A 27,412-nucleotide genomic window follows, 5' to 3' on the forward strand; every position below is an offset into this window, starting at 1 on the left:
GTATATTTATACCCGATTTATTTCACCCAGTACGTGTATAATGGCATGATATATAAATATATATATACATTACCAAAATAAAAAAAACGTGATGAAAATTCTTACATACACATTACTTTTTCCACTTTCCCTTATATGCCAAAATGAGGGAAAAGTCAATATTGTCCCTCTCAGTATACATCGCTAAATAATGCAACTACCATTGAGGGTTGACCGAAGACTCAAAAAAAAGAGAGGCAAAAACGAATATTGAAAACATTATCCGCAACCCTTCCTCGATCACCCGCGGCTACTATATAAATAAGTGAAGGAAGTTCATCATTCTCACAGCAAACAATAACTTACAAAAATATCTCTTCTTATTACATAATTCTTAAGATTTTATATTTTTTAGCCATGTCTACTTCTTCTTATGTTTATTCGGCTCGGTTAATGTTCGTTCTTGTTCTAATAATTGGAGCAGCTAATGCACAGTTATCTCCCAATTTCTATAGTACAACATGCCCTAACCTTCTTACCATTATTAGGACAGCTGTCAATACTGCGGTGAACAACGACCCTCGTATGGGCGCCTCTTTGCTCCGTCTCCATTTCCACGATTGCTTCGTGCAGGTTATTAATTAATTAACTTCATTACATGCATGCATGAGTATATATGTTCGTGTCTGCACATGCATATGGGAGATGTTTTTATTCTTGATTCTTCTTTCAATTTATAAATCACATAATTAATATTTAGTAAATTTAATTAGGGTTGTTATATATATGTGATTATTGATATCTAAACTTTAAATATATATAATGTTATATATATAAACAGGGTTGCGATGGATCAGTATTACTGGATGACGTAACAGGTTTCACCGGAGAAAAAACCGCCGCTCCGAACGCCAACTCATTGAGAGGGTTCGACGTTATCGACACCATCAAAACCCAAGTCGAGGCTGCCTGCCCCGGCATCGTTTCATGCGCCGATATTCTCACCGTCGCTGCCCGTGACGGCACTGTTGCAGTAAGTGATTAATTTCATTAATTACACATGCATGTTTCAATTATTAATTAGTATAATGCTAATTTTTATTTATAATTTTTAAATAATTACAGCGAAGCGGTCCAAGCTGGGCGCTTTCACTAGGAAGGAGAGACTCAACCACCGCAAGTTTGACCGGAGCAAACGGTCAACTACCCGGACCCGGATCCAGTCTCAACAACCTTATCACTTCATTCTCCAACAAAGGTTTCACTACTAGGGAAATGGTTGCCCTTTCTGGTAATAATTATAATATTTCATTATTACTTAATTAATTTAATTATAGTAGTAAACAAATTAAAATAAAATAAATTAATTATTATTATTTTTGTAACTATTATTATAGGATCGCACACAATAGGATTGGCGAGGTGCAGTACATTCAGGAACAGAATCTACAACGCAGCCAACATAGACCCAGCCTTCGCCACCACAAGGAGGGCGAATTGTCCGACAACCGGCGGAAACAACAACCTAGCGCCGCTCGACACCGTCAGCCCAACCACATTCAACAACGATTACTACACCAATTTGGTGAATCTTAGGGGTCTCCTCAATTCCGACCAGGTACTGTTCAACAATGGAACCACAGACGCGCAGGTGAGAGCGTACAGTACAAACTCCGCTTCTTTCTTCAACGACTTCGCCGCTGCTATGGTTAAGATGTCCAACCTCACCCCACTCACCGGCACCAATGGCCAAATCAGGAGAAACTGCAGACTTAGAAACTAATTAATCAACGACGTCGTTCATTAATTGGTGTTCTTCTTCTTCTTCTTCTTCTTCCGATCCTCTTCTGGAATTTTGTGTGTGTTCAATAATTTGCCGAGGCAAGATGAATAAAAAATGTTGTTCAAGTGTAATTTATTTTCAAGTGTAATTTGTTCCTAAATAAGTGTTACATTATTCTATAATTGTATCATTGGGTGTTTAATTCAATAAAGAAATGGAAATATATTTTGATATTCAATGAAATTTCAATATTGAACTTTGAGGATCCAATCCTATACAGTCACATAAATTGTTTGGTTGAGAGATTAATCATAATTAATTAATTAATGTTTGATATACCATGTAATTTCATAGGTCGGACGATAAATATTATATTGTCATGGTTATCTTGCCTTTTTTCGAGATTTTTATTTTATTGAACCATCCATAATCCAATATAAACAAAAGATCTATGTAAAAGCATTATTGGGTTGCAGGAAGTCTGCCTGATTAGTTCTACTCCATGATTTTCGAATATAAAATGCTAAAAATAAGAATAATATATAAAATAAGGCAAGTAAACTATTTTACACACTTATTCAATTTAAATTATTAATATTTCATAATTATTTTGAATGAATCAATAGCATGAACTATTCGTCAAATAAAACTAAGATGTGTTCAACAAAGAGATTTGAAGATTCGTTCTCCATCATTGCTTCAATTATTAAACTTCAGACAAAGTCAATTACTTTTTTGGAAGTATTAGAAAAATTGCAACTTTTTTAGTTAATAAAAAACAGATGGTGCGTGTCCACCACATATGCAAATCATTGCATTGCATGAATTAAATTCAATATTTTAAACTAGTCAAATACGTGTCTTTTTCTAACTTTCCGATTTTTTTCTGCTGGATTTTTTGGTTTTCTTGTCAATTAAATTTTTTTATTTTTTTATTTATTATTATTATTTTTTATTTTTATTTTTATTATTATTATTTCCTTTTCTCTTTGGGTCATTTCTTAGCTAACTATGGTCTTGAGTGGTCGGTCCAATTTGGGCCTCTTATCATATTTACTGCCTTAAGAAATAGGCGGGCCTTATTATCTTTTTGGGCTTTTGCGTACAATAAATTAAGTGTAAATTACAAACTCGCCCCTATGGTAAGCTTTATTTATGAAAACCTCTCATTTTTCCATAATTACATTCACAATTTGTAGATTTTTTACGATAACACCCTCTTGTAGGGTGTCGAAGTAAAAAATTACTAGCTATAGGGGGTGATTGTAATTTCATAAAACAATAAGGGGTTTTCTCGCAGATGCAACCTTAGGGAGATGGTTGTAATTTAACCAAAATTTAACTTCATCCTATTGCCTTAGCATTTTCGCTAAATAAAAAAGTAAAGAATAAAAAACAATATTTTGACAATTTGACTTAATGCCCCATTGATTGTTTCAAAAAAAAAAAAAAAGAGAGAGAGAGAAACACTTATCCTCAATTGTTAGGTAGTTTACATGTTCAAATGTCATCATCAATACATCTCTGTATATCTATATATACATTATATAATTCCTGCATATATCTCTGTATGTAGACTTTTCTTCTATATATATATATATATGTTTAATTGAGAACATCAACTCTCAGTATATTACTACTAATTAACTTAGTCATCGTCCAATTAAGTAATGCAACTGTGATTTAGGGTTGACAAAAGACTCAACCACCCTCGAATATTGAAAACATCATACGCACAACTCTGCCTCGATCACCCACTATATAAACACATGAATGAAGTTCATTATTCTCACAGCAAACCATAACTCACAAACACAACTTGTTTTCAGAAAAATATATTCATAAGATTATATTTAGCCATGTCTACTTCTACTTGTGTTTTATCGGCTCGATTAATGTTCGTTCTTGTTCTAATTGGAGCAGCCAATGCGCAGTTATCTCCCAATTTCTATAGCACAAGATGCCCTAATCTTCTTACCATTGTCAGAACAGCTGTCAATACAGCTGTGGCCAATGACCGTCGTATGGGCGCCTCTTTGCTTCGTCTCCATTTCCATGATTGTTTTGTGCAGGTAATATTATTAATTAGTTTCCTTCGTCAAAACATAATTATGAATTGATTTGCATTTTGATTATGTACTACACAACTTAATGACATGCATGCATCGATATATATATCTTTGTCTGTTCATCATGCATATGGGCCGCCGGATCGGATTTATATTGATTCTTTAATCTTAATTTTTTTTTTTCATTTTGTCATACACTATATATATAGTAAATTGTTTTGATACCTAGTGGACCAACTTTTAATTTGTATAATATAATTTATAACATGTAATTAATGATTGGTATCTAAACTTTAAATATATATATATATATAAACAGGGATGCGATGGATCAGTATTATTGGATGACGTAACAGGTTTCACCGGAGAAAAGACTGCCGCTCCGAACGCCAACTCATTGAGAGGGTTCAATGTCATCGACACCATCAAAACCAGGGTCGAGGCCGCCTGCCCGGGCATCGTTTCATGCGCCGATATTCTGACCATCGCTGCCCGTGACGGGACCGTTGCTGTCGGCGGTCCTAGTTGGGCGCTCTCACTAGGAAGAAGAGATTCAACCACCGCGAGTTTGAACGGAGCAAACGGTCAACTACCCGGACCCGGATCAAGTCTCAACAACCTTATCACTTCATTCTCCAACAAAGGCTTCACTACTAGGGAAATGGTTGCCCTTTCTGGTAATTATAATATTTCATTAACTTAATTAGTTTCCGACCAAATTAATTTAATGATAGTAAACAAATTAAAATAAAATAAAATAATTTGTATTTTTGTAATTATTAGGATCGCACACAATAGGATTGGCGAGGTGCAGTACATTCAGGAACAGAATCTACAACGCAGCCAACATAGATCCCACCTTCGCAACCGCCAGGAGGGCAAACTGTCCGAGAACCGGCGGAGACAACAACCTGGCGCCGCTCGACACCGTCAGCTCCAACACATTCAACAACGACTACTACACGAATTTGGTGAGCCGAAGGGGTCTCCTCACTTCCGACCAGGTACTATTCAACAATGGAACCACAGACGCGCAGGTGAGAGCGTACAGTACAAACTCCGCTTCTTTCTTCAACGACTTCGCCGCTGCTATGGTTAAGATGTCGAATCTCTCCCCACTCACCGGCACCAATGGTCAGATCAGGAGAAACTGCAGACGTAGAAACTGATTTATAACGACTTCGTTCGTTCGTTGGTGTTCTTCTTATTCTTACGATCCGATCTTATGTAATTTTGTGTGTTTTCAGTAAAATTTGTTGTTTAAGTTTAATTTGTTCCTCATAAGTTGTTGAATAATTTTATAATTGTATCATTTCAGTGTTTTAATAAAGAAATTTCGAAATATATAATCTGATGTTTAAGGAATTTTCATTTTCATTTGATTATATTTATATATCTATATATATATATCATGTTGCTTCAATCGATTATATTTGTATATCATGTTGTACACAAAAAGAAAAATCGTGGAAAAATAACGGGATATGATATATAAATATAGAAGTACAATTATGCCTCGTTTGGTTGCCAAGATAAAATAAAAAATAATCTAATTAAATGCCAATCATGAACCTAAGTGAGATCTTATTGGAGACTTGTTTTCTTTAATTTGCTTGATCGATCAAATATCGGAATGAAAAAGTAGAAGATCGAATATATATATATGTATATATGTATATATACCAATTATATCTGACAGAGATTTACTAATCCTGCTCGTCCTTATGATGAACACTCCAATTGTTGATAGCTTGCAATACCGCTTGTTTAACCACCTGTGCATCTATGCTATCAGACTGCCCTTCAGTCTGCATTATATTAATCAAAATTTTAATTTATGTTTTTCTGAGTATATATATTAATAATATTTCTTGTACTTATACTTAATTAGTAAAAAAATAAAATAAAATGTAAGAATTAATTGGTTAAAGAAAAATGAGATGATCTGGATCGGATTAGCAATTAGCTAGCTAGTTACACAATACAAATCAACTTGTCAGGGTATGCAAAAAAAAAAAAAAAACATGCATACTTATAAAATGTGTGGTTCAAATTATGAGGCAGATTTTTACTTGTGGGTTGCACGTGATGATCTTATAACTATTATTATTTTATGATCCTTTGCATGATTTTTTATTTATTATTATGATATGTAAATTAACAGAGATAGGATCAGATTGTGTAATTATTTGATTAATTGGTTCATTGGGTGCATTTCTCAGATATTAACCCAATGAAAAACATAATTATATCGAAATATATAAACAAGTATTTAATTTTATTTACCTGAGTACTAACAGCTTCGAGGTGAAAATTGTCGGAACAAGAAACCCTAGCGTCGAGTACTTCAAGGCCTAAATCCTCAAACGCTTCTAGTACAGAAACAAGCAAACTCGGGCTATTTTTCCCTGAAAACACGTTTATTAGGAACCCTTTTTCTAGGGTTTCAACTTTAACAACCTGCTGTAATAAAAAAAATAAAAATAAAAGAATTAGTAATTAATGTATGTTTAGTGATATATTATCATACTTAATTAGTAATTAAGTGTAAAATACCGGGGGGAGTACTGAATTTTGTTGGGATGAAGAGGTTTGTAAGGTATTGACATCTTGATTTAGTTTTTCCACCCTTTCCTTCAGATCTTTTATGTATCTCGTTGCGTCCACTATTATCGATGCTTTCTTTCTCTCTCTAGAACCTGCCATCTTCTTCTTCTTCGCCTCAAACACACACCAAAAACACACACCAAAAATACATAGATATTAATTAATATTATATATATATATATATATATATATGTATTTAGACCAGAGACCAATGGATGAGAGTACTGGAGGATTTAATTTTGTAAAGAGAAGAGGAGCTCTCATATATATCAAGCATATATATAATATATATATGAGTTGCTTTGTTTGTTTCTCGTGCATGAGTACCACAAGTTTCACAGGAGATTATGACGTAACTGGAGTACCATAGTGCTGCAATGTCCATTCTGCCCTCCATCTGCTATTTACATTTAATTCAGAATAATATTTTTAATATATATATGATATTTCTCCATCACAAGACTTCAAGAGTCTTCCTTTGTCATCCATTCAATTATTTTTTATAAGTTATAACTCATTGCCAAATATTAAAGTCTTATATTTTTATTTTTATTTTCATTTATTTTGGTAGTAAATTATATTAGGTAGGCAGTGAGGACAATAAGGTAATTAATGGGAATGAGAAAATGAAAAATGTTGTATGCAAGAAGATAAATGGCGGCTAGCAGAGAATTGGGGTTGTCTAGAAATCCCCCGTGAGATGTGTTTGGACCTATTTGACAGCTAATATTAATTATTACTCCAATTTTACTACCAAAAATATAAATCAAAGTATGAAACCACACAACAAATACAATAGTATATACTCCTTTGCCCTTCAACGAAACGTAATTAAATACTAGATATAAAATTAAATTTTACATATATGCAGTAACAGGTTCCGTTATAGACTATATATACTTGCATTAAACGGAAACATCAATATATTAGGGTTAAAAACTGGCTTTTTTTATTATTATTTTATTTTGTTAGGACATACTATAGTTTATAGTTTATTTTTTTTCATTTTTCCTTTTGAATTATCTCCCACGTGCTTTCACAATTTACCAAATCTTCATTTCAACCATTAGTCAATTTTCTGTCTGTCATCGTCCGATGTGGCTCCTAATTAATTGGCGAAGCTTATAGCTAGCTCTTGATATTTATTTAAAATAAAATAAAATAAAAATAAAAATAAAAAAAATACTACGTTTTCCGGTACAAGTAATATAAGTGAAAAACGGGACATTATCCGATTATTCGCTTACTTTATAAAAGAGGCAACCACGTAATTATCAGTGACAACTGTATATTGCAATTTTAATGTAACATTTTTAACGTAATATGTAATATGTAATACAAAGAATGTAGGAGATTCCTGCTCAACTAACAGTGCTAAATTAGAAGACAAGCAACTATCAATCAATCCACAACTAAGGTTAACAACATCACTAATTTCGTTTTAACTTTTACTAATGAATTATGAATCATTCCCCCACCCAAAGGGTCCACGTGTTATTTAATTATCATAAATATTCATCATCACCCCCACAAAATTAATATTCCAATTAATTATTTCTTATAAATTATGGGAATTAATAAATTCAGATTTTTTCTAATTAAGTGAAACCCTAAATCTCATATAAAGGGAATTCGAAAGGTCTATTCTACGGTACACCGGGTGAAATATATCGGGTAGATCTTTACCATTCATATACACATAAACGCACACACATTCATATTGGTGTGTGTAGATCAACGGTAAAAAATCACCCGATGCATGCAATGCAGTCTTCACCGGATGTAGCATAGAAATAACCAATTCGAAACGACTCTACATACATTGAAAAGATAGTAAAAAATTCTCAATAGTTCATCACTTTAATTATTCTATAAGGGCAATTAGGGCATGCAAAATTTATTGATCTCGGTCTCCTTCTCCCGGTCAACTCTTCACCTCAACTCTCGAGCTACCGTGCAAACTCGAGTAATCTAATTTATTACGAACCAAAAGAAGACTATTGAAAAATATAATGAACTTATATTTGAAGATTTTGCAAAATTCCGAGACAAAAAAAAAATAAAAAAAAATGGAAAAGACATATGAACGAATTTTCGTGATATGTGCAAATATTTTTATAAATTTATATGTATATGTTTTTGTAATAATATATATAAAATGAGAATTAGATTATTGTCAAGTATCCACAAAGACAAAGAAGCAAGTACCCACCTACTCACATGTGTGCATTAATCATCGCAACAAAACAATTCACCCTTACAAACACATATCCAGCTCCAACCTTGTCTCTTCCCCTAATTCCAATTTTCCATTTGTATATAGGCCGCTGTAGCCTCTCCAACAAAAATAATTATTATTATAATAATAATATTAATAATTCCCTCTAATTTTCCGTATAATATTTTAGATTTTTATTCTTCAAAAAAATTGACACCACTAAAATTATTGATGTCGTCGATTTATTAATCCGTCGTAATTAGCTATACGACGATCCATCGATTCTTGCTTGTGTTGATGGCTACAAAACAACCAAACATGCTAATTGCATTATTAATTAATATTGATCTAAATGATACTAGATATTCAAGTGTTCGTTCGATCGTTTCAATGAAGATGACTTGTTATGTACAATTCTCATTATCAACTATATACTGGTATATATATTTAGGGTTTTGTCTGAAACTCTAAAACCCCAAACTCAAGGGATCGTAGTATTGATCTCCACTTAATTCGTGTTTTATATTTTTGTAACAGAGGGAATTATATTTTCTCGTCCTCGCATGCGGGTTTTCCGGAAATAATTTTCACGTAAATCTTACGTCATCTTTCTTATTTTCTTAATTAATGCCCAATGGTTATGGCACTTGCTCTAGATAACATTTTCTGACAATGTTGATCGACAAGTTCATTAATATTCACTCATTATATTACACCAATAATTAGTACTTTCTGGTAGATAATCTGATTGTACGTATGTGCAGAAAATCACGGGTTTTAATTTTGTGAATTATATAATAAATTAAATTAGACAGTTTATATTTGCATACGCCCTAGGCTAAGCGGTTATGGCGGACCAAGCTTAGTAGTTCAAAAACATAATTAAGGACGATGTACATGTGTGTGTGTGTGTGTATTTAATGTAAGAGAGGTCGATATATAAATGACCCATTCTAAATTTGGAAGTGTATCTCGTGACAAACCCTAGTTAGCTCTTTTACCTCACCAAAAGAAGATAGTTCTACTTCTCACTCACCTTCATATATATATATATATATATATATATATATATATATATAGCTGGCACATATAAATCACATTCGATTCGAGAAGAAAAAAATTTAAAATGAACATATTAAATGTATATAGGGAAATTGAAAAATAAAAGTGCATTTATTAATTTAATTATTCCCTTTAGAACGTCGTATATAATACTACTATACTGCAGGTGGATTCATTTTTGTAACCCGAATTATTTTTTTGGAAAAAACAACCAAACGTGTGTTGTCCTGATGTAATAGTTTTTACTCCAAGCTAAGTCACGGGCTATAAAATTCAAATAAGGATGAAAAATATTATTTTTGGCCTGGTGTATATTAATATGATTTATATATGGAAAATCAGAAAATAATATTTCTTGTAAAAATATAATGGTGAAGAAATTAAATTAAATTGCAGTCCCTTGTCCCTGAGTCACATGATACACTACAAGAATCCAAAAATCAAAACTCCCATAAACTCAACAATATTTTCCTAATTCATATAATGAAGTTGAAGAATTTTATTATTAGGTGGGGAAGATTTAATTTGTACGTTTGGATGCATGTATATGGACGGCTGAGATCTTAGCTGGCAGATGATGTCTTCTTCCCCAACAAATTTGGAGAGATTATTTCCAGGAGTTGGGCCACTTATTTAAGTGGGACCAATCCGAAAATTCATATTTGGGCCCAAAACTTTAACAGCCCATCTTCAGATAAAAAAAGCCCATCTTTGAAACAAAATCAAGAAAACAAATTAATCAATTTCAGAAAAATCCGATTGTAAATGTAAATCAATTAGATTAATCATTAACAAGTGAGTCCTTTCTTCTTTTCCAAATTACAAAATAATACCCAAGTCCTCCCAACACAAGTATAATAACAAACACATCAACCACTCCCACAACTATAATTACCCATCTCTTCAACCCATAATTACTACCATAACCCTCAATTATTGTTCCTTTAGCAACCTTAATCATGTACTTAATATCTCCACTCCCTCCTTCAACTTGCTTAATCCCTCTAACCATTTTATACAAATTACACTCCCCAAAATCAAACTCTGCTGCCACACAATTACAATCATCCAAACACAACTCTCCACACTCTTTTTTACCAACATTATTATAATTACCACTTCCATAACTAGAAACACTCTTAATTACACTAATCACACCTCTTAATTCAACCATTTCCGCATTCTTTTTCCCACAAAGCCCCTCGATATTCCCCTCGAAGCAATCGGATCGATGCGCGTTTACTCGAATACACGAGCATTCTCCCGACAAAGTGCAAATCCCGTAAGGCTTATTACACGACAAAGGAAGATCACAACTTAAGCTAAGTGCTTGATATGTAGCTTCGAATTTGCCCTTCTCTTCTGAGTAATGATAAATCTTTAAGTTGCCTGTGCTCTTCTCTAGCGAAAGAAATCGTGGGGGGTCGTTCGATTTTATCGAATCGAATTCGTTCTTGCCGTTGAATATTCCGAGCCCGGTTGAAGTTAGCTGCATGAATGTGATGTTTTTTTTAATTGAAGGCTGATATTCCCAATATGAATACTTCCACTTGCCATAGTTTAAGTATATTGCAATCTTGTCATACTGAATTTCCATTGAATAGAATAGTGTTGAGTTGACTGGGAAAGAAGTTAACCGAGTTTGCGAACTCAGTCTCTGCCCCCACAGCATTATATCAGTCGGAAAATTGAAGCTCTGCCATTTAATCAAGTTTAATGCGTCCACTAAAACCAAATTCCCTGTCCTTAGCAGATTTAATCTCTGCATTAATTAGTATATTTTATTTCAAGAATATATCAGAGACCTAATTACAAAAATAAAATTAATTAAATAAATAATTAATTAAATACCGTAACGCCTTGTCCGGAAGTGCCACTCCTCCATCCGACTCGTTCATTCTGACCCTTTAATCGCAAGTCGCCGTACTGAGTCAACTCGAGGACGCATTTTCCGGTGGTGTAGAATCTTGATAAATGGCCGGAAGTCCATACTCTAACATCTCCGAGCAGGATATCGAGTGAGCAGGAGTAATAATTATTTTCTTCTTCGACGGTGATTGCTGCCCTAAAATGCGGCGGCGCCGCCTGTTGTACTTCCGTCAGAAAAGCTCTCCCGACGAACCCTTTTGTGTACACAGTTGGGACGGCGAGTGTCACCTCGTACCCGATTTGTATGTATGATTCCGACAAGGCCAGATCAGCCATAATTAGGTTTAAGATGATGACAAGTGGTAATAATGTAATAAACACAGAGATGATTTTCATGTCAAAGTGTGTGAGTTTGGTGAAATAAACACACAGATTATATTCGCCGGTGATATTGAGGCAGCAGCGGAAGAAAGTTGTGGTCTTCCATGGGGGAATAAAAGTTTGGCAGAAGCATTAGCTGCTCCTTAATTAAAAGGTTTGATTTTATTTTTGCATATATATATATATATGCAAAAGTAAAATAAATAATGTATTTATTTTATTTTGATAAAAATAAATGATTTTATGGGTTATTATGGGCTTACTTTACACTCTGTAATGAACACATTGCCAACCAATTATTTATTGGATAAATTACGAAAATCCCCCTAAACTTAGATTAAATTACAAAAATCAACTCCATCTATTCGTAACTATTAAAAACACCCTGAGGTTTGTTTCCATCTTACACCAACTATTTACAGTGTGACTTTTCACGGATTTTGTTTTGATTTCAGGGAATAGACTATTTAACAGAAGGTATAATAGATTGTACATATTTTCTGTTAAAAAACTCAATCAATAGTTAATCAGAGGGAATTTTGGTTAATAGATATAGTGGGGGTGTTTTTCGTTATTTAGCACAAGTTCAGGGGTTTCTCGTAACTTTCACTTACTTATTTCCTTACTTCCCGTACTGCAAGTCTGCAACAATTTTGACCTGTAAAAATTTAGTGAAACGGTGTCGTGGAGAGAGTATTTACCAGTGGACCCCTATCATCAATTATGATTATTTACGAAACGTACTTATTAATATACTGAAATGATTTGTGCAGGCACAAGCAACAAAAATGAGTGCTCTGTTACTTTTTTCTGGTGGTAGGCATGCGAATCATCGAATTGCAGAGTCCTTAAAATCCGGATATTGGATGCCACGTCGGATACTATGATGCTTACCTCACGTATGAATGACATAGGATTACATGGATGCGTTTTGGTAAAATTCGGATTTCGAATAATAAATCAAAAAAATTAAAAATATATAATATAATTTCAGTGATCCGTAGTTATAAATTATTTATAATATTATATAAAAATACATGGATCCATGTCATCCAGACCCAAATGAATAAAATTCAGGCCCACACATGCAAAAATTATTATAGTAAGCCCAGAAAAAAGTCGGTCCAGTTGTCCACGCGCCAAATCGTTACAAATTCTAATTTAATTTGGTACCGGTTCACATTCGAGCCGCATTAATTTAATACGAAAAAAAAAAAAAAACCAAAAGTCGTTTGAGTACTGAAACAGCGACTATAAGATCAACGCTGCGACTTTTTCCTTGACAAAAAACGCTTCAGTTAGAACTCTGAAGAATCTCCCGATCGACGCTGCTACTCTGTGATTTGTCTGTACTGCTGGTGAAGAGTGGATTCATGCAGTTTGGGTTGTACCGTACAACACCTTTAGCAGCAGCAGCTAGGTTGTCTTCAGTATTGGGAAAGATGACCACCAACAGAGGGATGAAATCGTCACCCGATGCCAGGAAATCGGTAAATTCAAATAACCACGTGGAATTATATGAATCGTTTTTTGGCTTTTTGTGTGGTTTTTTTTTTTTTTTTTATTGATGCTGTCTTACAAGCAATTAGTCGAACACGTAGTGTGCAAAACTAGATTGGTGAAGTGAAATTTGCTGATCTCCCAACTGTTTGTGAAACTTAGATGAAGTGATTATGAGTTGAGCTAATTTAGTATTTCAGATGTGTTCAAAGTTCAATTTTGGAGTGTTGCGTTTACAGAGATACTGATAATGTAAAATATTTGTGCTTGTGTTAAATACTGATTGGGGTAACTTATATTTAACTAATGTATGTTATGTTTATGATTCAAAATGCTCTTTCTTTTTGGTTTATTGCATTTGTATTGATTGATGATGTAATGTCTGGAGCAAATGTTGCAGTTGACGGACAATGAACGAGGACAACCGTCGATATTGAATATGGAAGAATTTCCTTCACTTTCTGCTACTAAATCCATTCCTTACAGTAAAAGGAGAAATAAAATAGATTTAATCACTACTTCGGAACGAAGAACAGAGGCGATGGTGGTTCAGAACATTGGTCCATTGCATGGTGAAGCATCAACTTCGATAAACGACTCGTACGACACATCGTTGCCCGCCAATTTTGGAAAGACTCCCCCACCTTCTTTTTCTAGAAAACCGAAGGCTGGTCAAAATTACCAAGAACATGAAGCATCATCTTCGATAAACGACTTATACGACACCTCCTTGCCCGCCAATTTTGGAAAGAAGGCTCCACCTTCTATTTCTAGAAAACCAAAGCCTCGTCAAAATTTTCACGAACATGAAGCGTCAAAGAGAAATTCAAACTTCTCACGTGGAACCGACGTAGATGAACCTTTTGATATATGCTTCACCGAGCCTAGAAAATCCAGTCATCGTAGAAATTCATCACATGATAAATATAGTGGAAAGTGGGTCCAAAAGGTACAATCTTCTGAAGAGAATGTGCATTCGGAAGATAATACGGAGAAAATTGATGATGTGGAATACTCGGTTATAGAGTCGGGGAAAGTGTTGAGACCTGGAATGGTATTATTCAAGAGTTATATACCCCTTTCTGAGCAGGTATTTATTTACATTGTATTTTTTAAATCTTACGTTTTCCCACCAAAAAATCGGATACTAGTAATACATGCTATTCTTACAGGTGGCAATTGTAAAGAGATGTCAAGAATTAGGTCGTGGTCCAGGTGGTTTTTACAGACCTGGTTATGAAGACGGTGCAAAACTCCGCCTTTACATGATGTGCCTTGGTCTCGATTGGAATGCTCAAACAAGAAAATACGGAGATATACGCCAACACGACAATGTTGTACCACCTCATATTCCCGAAGAATTTGCTTCATTAGTCACCAAAGCGCTCGACGACTCTCATACTCTAATCAAACAAAACTTTCCGACAGAAAATGTCGAAGACATACTTCCTAAAATGTCACCAGATGTGTGTATAGTCAACTTCTATAACACTAATGGCAGACTTGGTCTCCATCAGGTTCGTTGTGAATTATTACATCCCGTGATTTTTCACATGTTAATTAATTATATGAAGAATTTAAAATAGATGTACTTACTGATGATTTTAATTTGTTCGTGAAAGGATCGTGATGAAAGCAAATGGAGTCTTCAAAAAGGGTTGCCTGTTGTTTCTGTATCTGTTGGTGATTCAGCTGAATTTTTATATGGTGACGAGAGAGATGTTGATGTGGCGAACCACGTCCTACTTGAATCAGGTGATGTGGTGATATTTGGGGGTGAATCCAGGCATGTTTTTCATGGGGTGAAAAGTATTATTCCGAATTCAGCTCCTCGTGAATTGCTGGAAAATACCAATCTTCGCCCTGGACGACTCAACCTTACCTTCAGAAAATATTGAAATAAATTTTCTTCTATTTTTTTTATCTTTTAATAATTTAATTGATGTTTAATTGTTCACCATTCTTGGTGTCTTTTTGTTGGTGTGATTTAGGTTGTTATATAACATTTGAACAATATTTATTGAAATTCTCATTATCCACAGTTTCAAATAAATTGACAAAATTATTTCTATTATTTGCCATGACCATTACACAAGTTCCAGTGTATAAGTTGTTTTCTCTCGCCTTATGTAACCACTTCCATTATTATTAATCAAAACTCGAACCACAATCAGCCATGAAGATGTCCGCTGTATCCAAAGACTTTTACGACTTCCGGGCAAAATCTCTTCCTCTCTAATTTCAATTCTTCTTTGGGCAAAATCTCTTCCTCTCTAATTTCAATTCTTCTCTCTTTTGATGGCTGGTTTTTTTTATTGCTGGTTTTCTGAACATCAGGCCTTTCAAGAAAGTTAAAGAAGATGAAGCTACAGAAGCAGTTAGAATGAGTAATCTACCGACAATTCTCTGAACATCAGGCCTTTCAAGAAAGTTAAAGAAGATGAAGCTACAAAAACAGTTAGGCTGAGTAATCTACCGACAGTTCTCTGAACAGGCCTTTCAAGAAAGTTAAAGAAGATGAAGCTACATAAACAGTTAGACTGAGTAATCTACCGACAGTTCTCTGAACATCAAGCCTTTCAAGAAAGTTAAAGAAGATGAAGCTACAGAAACAGTTAGACTGAGTAATCTACCGACAGTTCTCTGAACATCAGGCCTTTCAAGAAAGTTAAAGAAGATGAAGCTACAGAAACAGTTAGACTGACATGCTTCATCGATGAAAAAGTTACGGAGTTCCTCTCACAAGTTGTACACTCTCGCTACATTCACTTGTAACTTCTTCCCTTAACAACTTGTTCCCTTAACATTATTACAAATGAGGACCCTACTCTATTTATACTAGGCTTCTTCTTAATGGACGGTGGAGATCTATTTTATCTAACGGCTAGAAGTTGTTCACTAGAACTCTCTAAAATATTTCTACAAAATATCTACAAGGTAGGGTTCTAGAAAGCTTTCTAGAATCCTCTAAGAAACTCTACCTATCTCTATATATTTGGATCTAACCCTATTTGGATCTAACCCTATGTTCGTAACCGAGTTTCTTCAATGCGTTGTCAGTTTGAACGTTAAACATCTACTATAGATCCATGTATTTCTAGAGTACCTTCTTCATCTTCAGTTGTTCATATATTTTCTCATTCTCTAGGAAATTCCCAACAATTCCTTGGAAAGAGAATGAGTAAGTGAAGGAGTTCACCGCCATGCCAATTTTATTTTCACAGGAAATAATAATAATAATAATAATAATAATAATAATAATAATAATAATAATAATAATAATAATAATAATAATAATAATAATAATAATAATAATAATAATAATAATAATAATAATAATAATAATAATAATAATAATAATAATAATAATAATAGTTTTGTTTATTTTCTTTTAGGGTTTATAATAATACTAATAATAATGTTTTTCTTTTTAAATAAAATGTAAATATTATAAATCAAAAAAAAGTCGTAGATAATTACAACGGGTATACCCGAGGAAATTGCAGAACCTAATGCAAAAAGAAATAAACTAACATAAAAGCAGAAATAAAAGTGGGGAAAACCCACGAAAGCCTAGCATCTAGATCACACCTCATGGGTGCATAAGGTTGTCCGGTTGTCCGTTCGTCCTTGAAATCGCTAGCTCTGGGTGCTGGCTGAACATAGCCGAGTAAACATGTAGCTGAATCTTCCTTGTGAGGTCCTTCGGAATCGTTCCAATTTTCTCAAATTTCCAATTGTTCCGAGTCTCCCAAATGTGGTACACGAGACTTGCTAGTGCACATCGCTACGTCTTGCTGCGGTACGACTTCCCTCGTACGTCTTTCTTGAGCCATTTAAGTGCGGCATCCAATGTGGTTGGTCTTCGGCGGATACCTAATCATATCCGTATGTTGGTCCACACCTCTCAACACATGTTGCATGCAAAAAAGAGGTTCTTCCTAGTCTCGTTCTCCACACCACATAAGACGCATTTGGAGTTGACGACTTCACGTGAGCTTTTCTCCACTCGGTCCATTGTGGCCAGTCGATCCATGGTTGTCATCCATAAGATAAATGAGTGCTTTAGAGTCATAGATGGCGTCCAAAGAAGTTTACCCCACGGTTTGATCGGGGCCTTAGCCCTAATCCATTCGTATACATTGCTCACATTTAATTTGCCAAGCTCCGTACAAGATTCCAGCTTAGCAATAAGTAACTGAGTAGTCCCCGCGCTCTCCACCAGTTCGCCCCGGATCCGAATGATGCTCTTGAAGAAGGGTGAAGCTGTAAGTGGCGGATCCGAATAAAAACGTTTTGCATATTGTCTCTATACGATCGATAACTGCATGTGGGATCGAAAATATGGATAACCAGTAGCAGCACGTACCTTGAACCACGGTTTTCAAAATCTCCAACCGTCCGGCATAAGAGAGAGTTTGGCGAGTCCACGCTCCTATGGCTTGCTCGATTTTGTCGAGCAGTGGTTGATGGTTGAGCACTCGTAATTTAGATGCAGCGAGTGGAATCCCAAGGTATCGAAACGGAAACTCTCCACTGGAAAAGTGAAACTCGTTTCCGATCTTTAATCGGTCCCCCGGTTTAACTCCCGCTAAGAAGATATTAGACTTCGCATGATTTGCCTTGAGCCCCGAAACATGCCCAAATTCGTAGACCGTCTTGGCGAGGATACGGATCGATTCCACATCTCCTCGAGAAAATACCATTAGATCGTCCGCAAAGATCAGATGTGTTAATTGTGGAGTGGCACATCGGATGGTAGTTGAGTTCTTGTTCAATCGGACGTACATGGAGTAGTCGGGAGAGATACTCCATGCATATAACGAACAAGTAGGGCGATAAGGGATCTCCTTGCATCAATCCACGCATGGCTGGAAAAAACCCCTTCGTTTCACCGTTAACCGAGATCGAATAAGATACAGAAGTTACGTATTGCATAATCCATCCCGTGAATTTAACTGGGAAACTCAAGCCCTCCAACACAGCTTGGAGAAATTCCCAGAGTCATATGCTTTGTGTAAGTCCATATTCAACAAGCACCTAGGCGAAATACGCTTCCTCTCGTAATGTCGAATAAGATGTTCCACCAAGTGTATATTGTCCGTGATCGATCTCCCCCCACGAACGTTGATTGTGTTTTATCAATAATCTTTGGTAGAACGCTGCCTAAACGGGTCGTGAGGACTTTTGCAATGACCTTATAGATCACATTGCATCAAGCTATTGGTCGAAAATCACCCACTTCTTGAGCCTGTACTTTCTTCGGAATAAAGACAAGTACCCTGTTATCCCATTGCTTCAGTAAAGAGCCACTCCGAAAAAATTCATGCACTGCTTCCATCAAGAGTGGCCCAACCGTGTCCCATGAGTGTTTGAAAAAGTGGGCGGAAAAACCGTCCGGTCCCGAAGCCTTGTCGTCCGAGATATCTAACAACGCATCCTTTATTTCTGAGTTAAGGATTGGTCCCATAAGAGTAGCGTCATTATCCTCCTGAATCCTTGGCTCCAAGTCAATAGCTTCGCAAGGCTGACGTGTTCCTAAGAATTCCATGTAGAACTTCAAAAATTCTGTATGGACTTCCTCACGTGAGGTGGTCATCGTCCCGTCAGCACGGCGAATAGATGCCACGTGGTTTCGTTGAGCATAATAATGTTTGATCATGAAAGATATATATATATATATATATAGATAGAGAGAGAGAGAGAGAGAGAGAGAGAGAGAGAGAGAGAGAGAGAGAGATTGTGAGAATTGGAGTTGTAGGAATACAAGTCCGAAATTCACTTTATTCTGAGACTGTCCTACTTCCAAAGGAATACTTTTGATTGGCTAGATATATAATTTAAACCTACTAATTAATTACTCAAAGAAAAAAAAGAAACCTACTAATTAATTATGACTCCAATTGATTTCAATCATTCCATAATTCTACTGAGCCCAATTGGATATATTTTTCCATAATTTTTTATTTATTGTTTACATCAACAGAAGAGGAGTATAAATTTGTGTATCTGAGGTATTTGAGTATTATTAACAAATAACAATACATAACTACAAGTGCACGCTAACTTTTTTGAGATATCAAATTAACATTAACATACAAAAGTTAGAGGATGTTCGGCTGAGCTTATTTTAAACAGCTGATAATCTCATAAGATGTTTTAAGAGCTGATAAGTTGTTACATCTTATTTTTATGATTAATTTTTAGACTGTTTGGATAATGAGCTTATTTCCTATTTTTATTCATTATAAGATCTTAAATAAAAAAGTGGGATAGGGGTACTTATTTAAAAAGATCTTATTTGCTCTCCAACAGCTTATTTTAAAAAAAATTAAGATCTTTTTCTAAAAATTTACCAAACTCTTTGGAAGAGCTTATAAGCTCTTAAACATCTTATAAACTCCTTTTAGCATCTTATAAGCTTAGTCAAACACCCTTTAAGTATATGAAGCATCTAATAAACATATAAATTATGTGTATTCCAAAGATATGCTTCACAGAACCTAGAAAGTATAAAGCATCTAATACTATGATTTTTCACATGTTTATTAATTACATGAAGAATTTAAAATAGATGTACTAGCTTATTGATGATATTAATTTGTTCATAAAAGAAGCAAATGGAGTCTTCGAAAAGGGTTGCCTGTGGTTTCTATATCTGTTGGTGATTCAGCTGAGTTTTTATATGGCGACGAGAGATGCTGACGTGGCCGGACGGGGTCCTACTCGAATCGGATGATGTGGTGATATTTGGTGGTGAATCTAGGCATATATTTCATGGTGTGAAAAGTATTATTCCGAATTCAGCTCCTCGTAAATTGCTGGAAAATACCAATCTTCGCCCTGGTTGACTCAACCTTACCTTCAGAAAATATTGAAATAATTTGTCTTCTGTTTTTATCTTTTAATATAATTGAATTTGAGGATAATTATTATTTCATATTATTATTTGCCATAGAAATGTGTAGTGTAATCGTTGGGAGGTGATATGCTTAACTATGTAGTTGATAATAGCAAACATATTTATAACATTTATATATTGTCTGAGATAAGGTTATGGTTTGTTCATTAGTTTGAGTTTTGTCCAATATAATGATGCTGGATAATCTTTTTCTGTCATGCTATTGGTTGATGATTTGGATTACCACTAACTACATTTATTTAATTATATAATTATGATTCCCCTCTTTGGTTTGGTTACTGAATACAAAAGCTCTTTGTACGTCGATTGGTTGAATCCTATACGCTGGCAATTTTTTTTCCCTTCTTATATAATATTTTTAATGTGACTATAAAAGCCTTATTCTATTTAGTCTTTAATTTAACATTACTGTAATTAAACCTACTAATTGTGTATTAAGTGAAGTTTCATTTTCATATTTCGATTAGAAAACTAATTCATTCGATAGATGAAGCCAAATCAACACATCAATCATCAATCAATGACGTCATGACGTCAATTTATATTAATAAATTAATTAATAAATTATATTTGAGATACCACCCAAGAAAAAAATGTTCCATTTCTTGGCTAAAAGTTGCATGGCATCTTTTGTTGTTACGAAAAAACCGGGTTTGAGTACCAATATTTGTTGAATATATAACATGTAATTTGGCTACAACTTGGCATATATATTTAAAAATAAAAATATAATATTCAATAAGAGGAATAAATTAAGTACCATATTTCTTCACGTTGTTGTTTTGTCTAACATTACATAACTTGTAGTAGTTGATTGATTGGGATAAGTGGGAATCCTACAAGTGAATAAATCCAATTTTAATTTCTTAGGAACGATTGAACAAACAACTTGTACATGACTCATCATAGTTATCACTATCTCAGACATTACTTAATTAAGTCGATTTTAATATTAGTTCCAACCATTAATTATTGCAGCAAAACTAGAGCCACTAGTTCTCTAATCTTGTTTTCTTGTAGGGTTAAAATTTAAGTACAGTAAACACCATTATTAACCACGTTTACTTGCCTTTAATTACTTACTAGTGTATAAAGACACCACTTATTGGGTGCAAGTGGTGCAGAAACCCGGCCAAATTCATTGAAAATCATGTTTTACCTAAATAACAACAAATTTAATGATTCCTCCAAGTCATCACTCACTACTTAGCTTCTCAACTTCACTTAACATTTCATATACATTGATAATTTTGAAGGTATTTTGGGAATATTTTCCAATCTTCGTTTATATTTGACGAAATTACCCTTTGTAAATTCGGACAAAATAATTAAATTGATTGGCAAGACGCAAAGTACTACCTAATCCCCTACCCCTACCCCACCCAAAAAAACAAAATGAAAAAGGAAGATAACTAAATTAATGGAGGAAACAGTAATCCAAAAACCCCATACGTAAATAATGAACCTGGCATATATCAAGGGGCGGTTCAACTTTAAGTTATTATTACCTATACATATATGAAACGTCTATATATACAGGCACCCATACCTACATTCATTCAATATAATCTCCAACCGCACTTCTTTTTCTTCTTCTCTCTCTCTCTCCTGATATATATATCCTTGTCTATATAAACACTTGTGTAGACATATATACATACATATATTTACGTGCATAGTTCTTTACAATAATACCGAGGAATTAAGATGAAAAGTGTTTTGATGAGAAGGGCATTATCGGAATCCAGACATTTTCGGAGCTGCGGGCGATCGTATTCCCGGAGCGCCGATGCATGCGCCGCTGCCGCAGACGACTCCGCCAACACACTCCCTAAAATGCCAGCGTTCCGCTACACCCCTCCGCCGTACACCGGTCCCTCCGCCGCTGATATATCGGCCAAGCGCAAAGAATTCCTCAGCCCTTCTATGTTTCACTTCTACAACAAACCCGTGAGTACTCATAATTAATATCTTTAATTAATTTTCTCCTTATTTCAGCTATAATTAAATTCTTCATTTTGTAATCAAATAAACAACAAACTTATATATACAGGTAAACGTGGTTCATGGGAAGATGCAGTATTTGTTCGACGAAAACGGAAGACGATACCTAGATGCTTTCGGCGGTATAGCCACCGTGTGTTGTGGCCATTGCCACCCGGATGTAGTCAAAGCCATAGTCAAACAGACACAAAATCTACAACACTCTACTATTCTTTATCTCAATCATGCAATCACTGATTTCGCCGAGGCTTTAGCTTCTAAACTACCCGGTGATCTTAAGGTATATATATTTTTATTTATTCTTTTTTTAAATGGATTATTATAACATGGATTGATAATTTGATATATGTACTTATGTAGGTTGTATTCTTTACTAATTCCGGAACAGAGGCGAACGAGTTAGCAATGATGATGGCTCGTTTATATACGGGCTCTCACGATATTATATCCCTTAGAAATGCTTATCATGGTAATGCAGCCGCTACTATGGGCGCAACTGCACAATCTAATTGGAAATTCAATGTCATACAGGTTCAATTTTTTTTATTATTATTTAATATCTCATCAATTATTAATACTTCACTTAATTATGTTGTGAAAAATATTTATTCCAAGTCTCTTGTTCTAAACAGAGTGGTGTTCATCATGCCATAAATCCGGACCCGTATAGGGGTCTGTTTGGTTCGGACGGTGAAAAGTACGCTAACGACGTCGAAGATTTAATTCAATTCGGAACTTCTGGTCATGTTGCTGCTTTTATATCTGAAGCCATACAGGTTTAACAAAAAAACCTTACAAATTCTGCTTTATATATATATATATACACACACACACACACACACACACATACATATACATATATATAGTATATAATTTTTTTCGCATTTTTCATATTCAAATATGCAAACAGGGTGTTGGTGGAATAGTTGAGCTAGCTCCGGGATATTTGCCAGCTGTATATAGCAGCATCAGAAAGGCAGGAGGCCTTTGTATAGCGGACGAGGTTCAATCTGGATTCGCTCGAACCGGGTCCCACTTTTGGGGGTTCGAAACTCAACATGTTGTCCCTGATATTGTTACAATGGCAAAGGTGATTTCGATTATCTCACGTACATCAATCTTGATTGGGAATTGAACGGTGATTCGCTCATTATGAATTTTTTTTTTTTTTTTTTTTAAATGAAGGGGATTGGAAACGGGATTCCACTCGGTGCAGTAGTGACTACACCGAAAGTTGCCGAGGTTTTGACTCGAAGAAGCTACTTCAATACTTTTGGAGGAAATCCCGTTTGTACTGCAGCTGGACTTGCTGTGCTTCAAGTTATCGAGAGAGAGAATCTTCAAGAAAACGCTAATATAGTCGGTTCTTATCTCAAACAACGCCTCATTTCTCTCAAAGACAAGCATGAAAGTAAAATTATATCCTCCCCTCCTCATAATTTTTTTTCTCCAAATATATGAGTAATAAATGCAAGAGCATCTTGTATATATCGTATATGTAGTTATCGGTGATGTGAGAGGACGAGGATTAATGCTCGGCGTGGAACTAGTCACCGATCGCCAGCTCAAAACTCCTGCAAAGGCTGAAATTCTTCAAGTCATGGAGCAAATGAAAGGTAATTAATTAATAGTAGTAATATATTCTGTTTCTCGATTTTTTAAGCCCCGAATACACGATTAATCATATAATTATTATTATTTTTTTTTTTTTTTTTTTACATTTGTTATCAAGATATGGGAGTACTGATTGGGAAAGGAGGATTCTATGGAAATGTTTTCAGAATCACGCCTCCACTCTGCTTCAATCGAGAGGATGCCGGTAAAAAAGTTATTCGATATTATCTATTTTTGGTACTCTCAGCATCATACGAAAATCGACTTCCGATCATTAATTAATATTTATTGCAGATTATCTGGTGGATGTGATGGATTATGCAATGTCCAAATTATGAAGTTGCCATCACAGCATTTCTTTGAAGATCACTTAGCATTATTACATCTTCAAATGTTCATATAACTGTGGAACAAATATATATGTGTCAAGTTCCATCTTATATAAATATATATATGTATGTATGTATGTATCTTAATTCTTAGCTACAAATCTTGAAATTATTGTGAAATGTATAGCCCCTATTTCAATGTACTGATCTTTACATTCAAGAAAACAACCTTTTTCGAGTCTTTTTAAATGGACTATAATGCCCCTACAAGACCTGTAAAATTTTCAAGTTCATCAATCCTAAAATTGTTAAAGCAGAGTTATAATGTACTTATAATATCTATCTTATTAGCAGAAAAAAACACAGATCAAAACTCAAAAGTCACATAACTAAGCACAAATGATAAGATATATAACAGACGTAGCACAAATGAAGAACAGTACGAACACTAAACTTACATTGATGCTCAAGATAAAAGACTAATCTCACCAGCATAATTACGAAAAGGGGATGATCTATTAACGAAGACGAAAGTTGAAATTATCGGTTCGGATCTTCCCATATTGTACGAACCAGATCTCCCTACGGACAAGTCAGCAAATCGAAAAGAATTTATCGTTGAAAACACGTGGGCAGCCATTAATGCAAAATCACGATACATTGTGATGCTCTTCCTCAACATTACATGTATCATTGCAGACAATGCATCCACCAATATTCTTGCCATTCTTTTTTTTTTTTTTTTTTTTTTTTTTTTTTGCAATTTGATGTGATTGAATCGTTGGCAATACTAATATATTTTGAGATATGATGAAGATGCATTATTGTTAATAGTAGATCAAGAAACTTTAGGGTTTGTAGTTTACTGAAATGCCCCGTGTTTGCTTTTACTTTTACGAGTTGAACTCTTTCACTTACCTTGGAAAAGTACTATTTCCAAATCGAGATCGAAAGAACACGAGTTTTTAGGCTCTTATTTATTTATTTAAATTTTTTTCTAATTAAACTATTGAAATACTGAGGGATAGCATTGTCATTACAAATAAACTATAGGTAGTTGGTATGGTAAATAAGTGATGAGCACATTGTGTGGTCATCGTACGGTGGACTATATGCTATCTCATTCAATCACCCGTACTTAGCATTTTAATTAAAAAAAAAAAGTTAACTACTATATGGATTTGCGGCCAAAATCTCAATAATTAATTTCAAATTTACAGAACACGACCAACTGTAAAAATTATCATAAAATTTTGTCGCACACACCAAAAAAATCGATAAAAACCTGGCCTCGTTTGATTGATTAGATATGATTAGACAAGTAAAATTATAGATTTATACACTTTTTTTATCTACAATTTTTCGTTGGTTTTAAAAGTTATTCGACCAATTGACATCAAATAAATTTCAATTGTCTAATACATGATTATGATTAATTATTTTTTATCAGCCAAATAATTACCAGAAATGGAGAAGTTGTGAATTATTGTGCAACTGACAATAATATTCCTCCCATCATAAAATGGTGTCCTTTTCTATTGTAATCGTTTTCGATTTGATGTCCCAACTCAGAATCGCTGCATACAGCACATTATCAAAATGGTGCTAATTATTTGCTAATCATGTGTTTAATTAAGTAAACACAATTACCAAAATGTGTTTATTTTGGTGTCTTGTTTACACATTAATCAGTCTCTGTCTGTAAAAAGAAAAAGAAAACATATATATACATGCACACACCCCACAACAAAGACACGCCAGCATGAAATATTGATGGGCCCACACCACAGGCCCATGTCCACAAGTCCATAGAGCACACAACCCAAATCGACTAATAGTTGGCTAAGATCCAAACTGACCATGATCTAAATAGTTAGGCCCATATTAAATCATTTAGGCCATGAGAATATGCCTTCATATAAATAACTGGAAACCTCACAGTTAAAGTTACGTAATTCATAACTCCCGAACAGTTACTTAAAGTCTATGAATTATTCTTATCATACAAAGCTAACTTCAGCGTCGGAGGATTTTCTCCCTAACGACTTTTTGTGATACATGTAGTGTCCATGCGATGAATCAAAAAATGCTAGGGAGGAATTGCAAAACATGACGTGAAATCGTATAACGTCAAATATATATATAGAAGCTAACAAAAATGTGGTGTCATTGGTAAATAATTACTGTTGTACTTAGATGCAAGAAAGCAACATAATATTAGGTACAAGATAAAAGAGAAACACAACCAATGACAACATTTTCTTTAGTTATTTGGAAATATTCGATTTTTGAGAGATTTTAGTTTCGACTTATATGCATATATCTATAATAATATCAAGTGCATGAATAATGCACTTTGCAAGCATGCACCCTGTTGGACCACGTTAATTAATTTAGTATTAAAATTAGTTTTTAACATAATTAAAAAAATAAAAGTGATTTAGCTAGGTGTGGTCCTTGACCTTTTTTCTTTAATTAAAAAGTTCAAAATCATAATTTACCCTTCAAAAAGGAAATTAACAAATTTTCTCTTTATTTTTTGAAGATGATGGTCAATCACACTAAAATAAATAGAACTAAAAAGAATACTTCGAAAATAATTAACAAAATTTAGCTATTGACATTTACGACACGTGGTTAAGCGACACGAGTAAATAATAAATCCGTTAGCTAAGAGTTTAAAATACTTCGAGTATGCATAGATTACAATTGGATAATAATTTACTTTAGAAACGAGCTAGGGGAAAGATGTCCGTCTCTAGAATCTAATCGGTGACAATCTACTTTAGACGGAGAACGAGCTAGGAGAAAGATGTCCGTCCGTAGAATTTAGTCGAAAATAAATTAAGCCACGTATGTTATATTAAAAAAAAATATATTTATTTATTTAGGTTTAATTGTAATATATGAATTGTAAAGCACACAATATATATTTCCAGTGTACACAGTAATGACACCTGACACCTACCAAATGTAGGGCAGTGCGTGTACCAGTCGTCCTTCTCTTTGGTCAAACCATTTGCCTATTAGCCTCAATCCTACAACTAAATTTCATTAATTAAAAAACGTGTTTAA

General features: G+C 34.3%; 6 protein-coding genes across 7 annotated transcripts; 4 read left to right on the forward strand and 2 right to left on the reverse strand.

The window, feature by feature from the left end:
- The first annotated feature begins 204 nt into the window (after nucleotides 1-204).
- On the forward strand, nucleotides 205-2,000 carry LOC105953164 (cationic peroxidase 1). The gene is made up of 4 exons (XM_012976796.2): nucleotides 205-612; nucleotides 821-1,012; nucleotides 1,105-1,270; nucleotides 1,377-2,000. Exons 1-4 carry the CDS (start codon nucleotides 397-399, stop codon nucleotides 1,760-1,762), a joined length of 960 nt encoding a protein of 319 aa, XP_012832250.2. The 5' UTR covers nucleotides 205-396; the 3' UTR covers nucleotides 1,763-2,000.
- A 1,359-nt stretch (nucleotides 2,001-3,359) lies between these two features.
- LOC105953166 (cationic peroxidase 1) lies at nucleotides 3,360-5,196 on the forward strand. Its single transcript, XM_012976798.2, has 3 exons — nucleotides 3,360-3,834; nucleotides 4,151-4,508; nucleotides 4,615-5,196. Exons 1-3 carry the CDS (start codon nucleotides 3,622-3,624, stop codon nucleotides 4,998-5,000), a joined length of 957 nt encoding a protein of 318 aa, XP_012832252.2. The 5' UTR covers nucleotides 3,360-3,621; the 3' UTR covers nucleotides 5,001-5,196.
- Nucleotides 4,503-6,700, reverse strand: LOC105953168 (transcription factor BHLH3). 2 transcript variants are annotated; one of them, XM_088824979.1, is made up of 4 exons: nucleotides 6,388-6,698; nucleotides 6,118-6,291; nucleotides 5,515-5,639; nucleotides 4,503-4,981 (listed from the first exon to the last, which is right to left on the reverse strand). In XM_088824979.1, the coding sequence occupies exons 1-3, from the start codon at nucleotides 6,535-6,537 to the stop codon at nucleotides 5,538-5,540; spliced, it is 426 nt and encodes a 141-aa protein (XP_088681105.1). In that variant the 5' UTR covers nucleotides 6,538-6,698; the 3' UTR covers nucleotides 4,503-4,981; nucleotides 5,515-5,537. The 2 variants fall into 2 exon arrangements, with proteins under 2 accessions (XP_088681105.1, XP_012832255.2); XM_012976801.2 differs by having other exon boundaries at nucleotides 4,855-4,981; nucleotides 6,118-6,294; nucleotides 6,388-6,700.
- A 3,777-nt stretch (nucleotides 6,701-10,477) lies between these two features.
- LOC105953160 (D-mannose binding lectin protein with Apple-like carbohydrate-binding domain-containing protein) lies at nucleotides 10,478-12,148 on the reverse strand. Its single transcript, XM_012976794.2, has 2 exons — nucleotides 11,570-12,148; nucleotides 10,478-11,480 (listed from the first exon to the last, which is right to left on the reverse strand). Exons 1-2 carry the CDS (start codon nucleotides 11,981-11,983, stop codon nucleotides 10,500-10,502), a joined length of 1,395 nt encoding a protein of 464 aa, XP_012832248.2. The 5' UTR covers nucleotides 11,984-12,148; the 3' UTR covers nucleotides 10,478-10,499.
- Nucleotides 12,149-13,232: 1,084 nt separating this feature from the next.
- LOC105953159 (DNA N(6)-methyladenine demethylase ALKBH1D) lies at nucleotides 13,233-15,544 on the forward strand. Its single transcript, XM_012976793.2, has 4 exons — nucleotides 13,233-13,458; nucleotides 13,869-14,558; nucleotides 14,641-14,985; nucleotides 15,091-15,544. Exons 1-4 carry the CDS (start codon nucleotides 13,342-13,344, stop codon nucleotides 15,364-15,366), a joined length of 1,428 nt encoding a protein of 475 aa, XP_012832247.2. The 5' UTR covers nucleotides 13,233-13,341; the 3' UTR covers nucleotides 15,367-15,544.
- A 6,082-nt stretch (nucleotides 15,545-21,626) lies between these two features.
- LOC105953158 (alanine--glyoxylate aminotransferase 2 homolog 3, mitochondrial) lies at nucleotides 21,627-24,586 on the forward strand. Its single transcript, XM_012976792.2, has 9 exons — nucleotides 21,627-22,340; nucleotides 22,444-22,674; nucleotides 22,755-22,925; nucleotides 23,027-23,170; nucleotides 23,305-23,484; nucleotides 23,580-23,805; nucleotides 23,897-24,010; nucleotides 24,127-24,213; nucleotides 24,303-24,586. Exons 1-9 carry the CDS (start codon nucleotides 22,098-22,100, stop codon nucleotides 24,344-24,346), a joined length of 1,440 nt encoding a protein of 479 aa, XP_012832246.2. The 5' UTR covers nucleotides 21,627-22,097; the 3' UTR covers nucleotides 24,347-24,586.
- Nucleotides 24,587-27,412: the final 2,826 nt, after the last annotated feature.

The sequence above is a fragment of the Erythranthe guttata genome, chromosome 10 (assembly GCF_056151865.1).
Source record: "Erythranthe guttata isolate IM_541 chromosome 10, IM_541, whole genome shotgun sequence".
Lineage (NCBI taxonomy): Eukaryota > Viridiplantae > Streptophyta > Magnoliopsida > Lamiales > Phrymaceae > Erythranthe > Erythranthe guttata.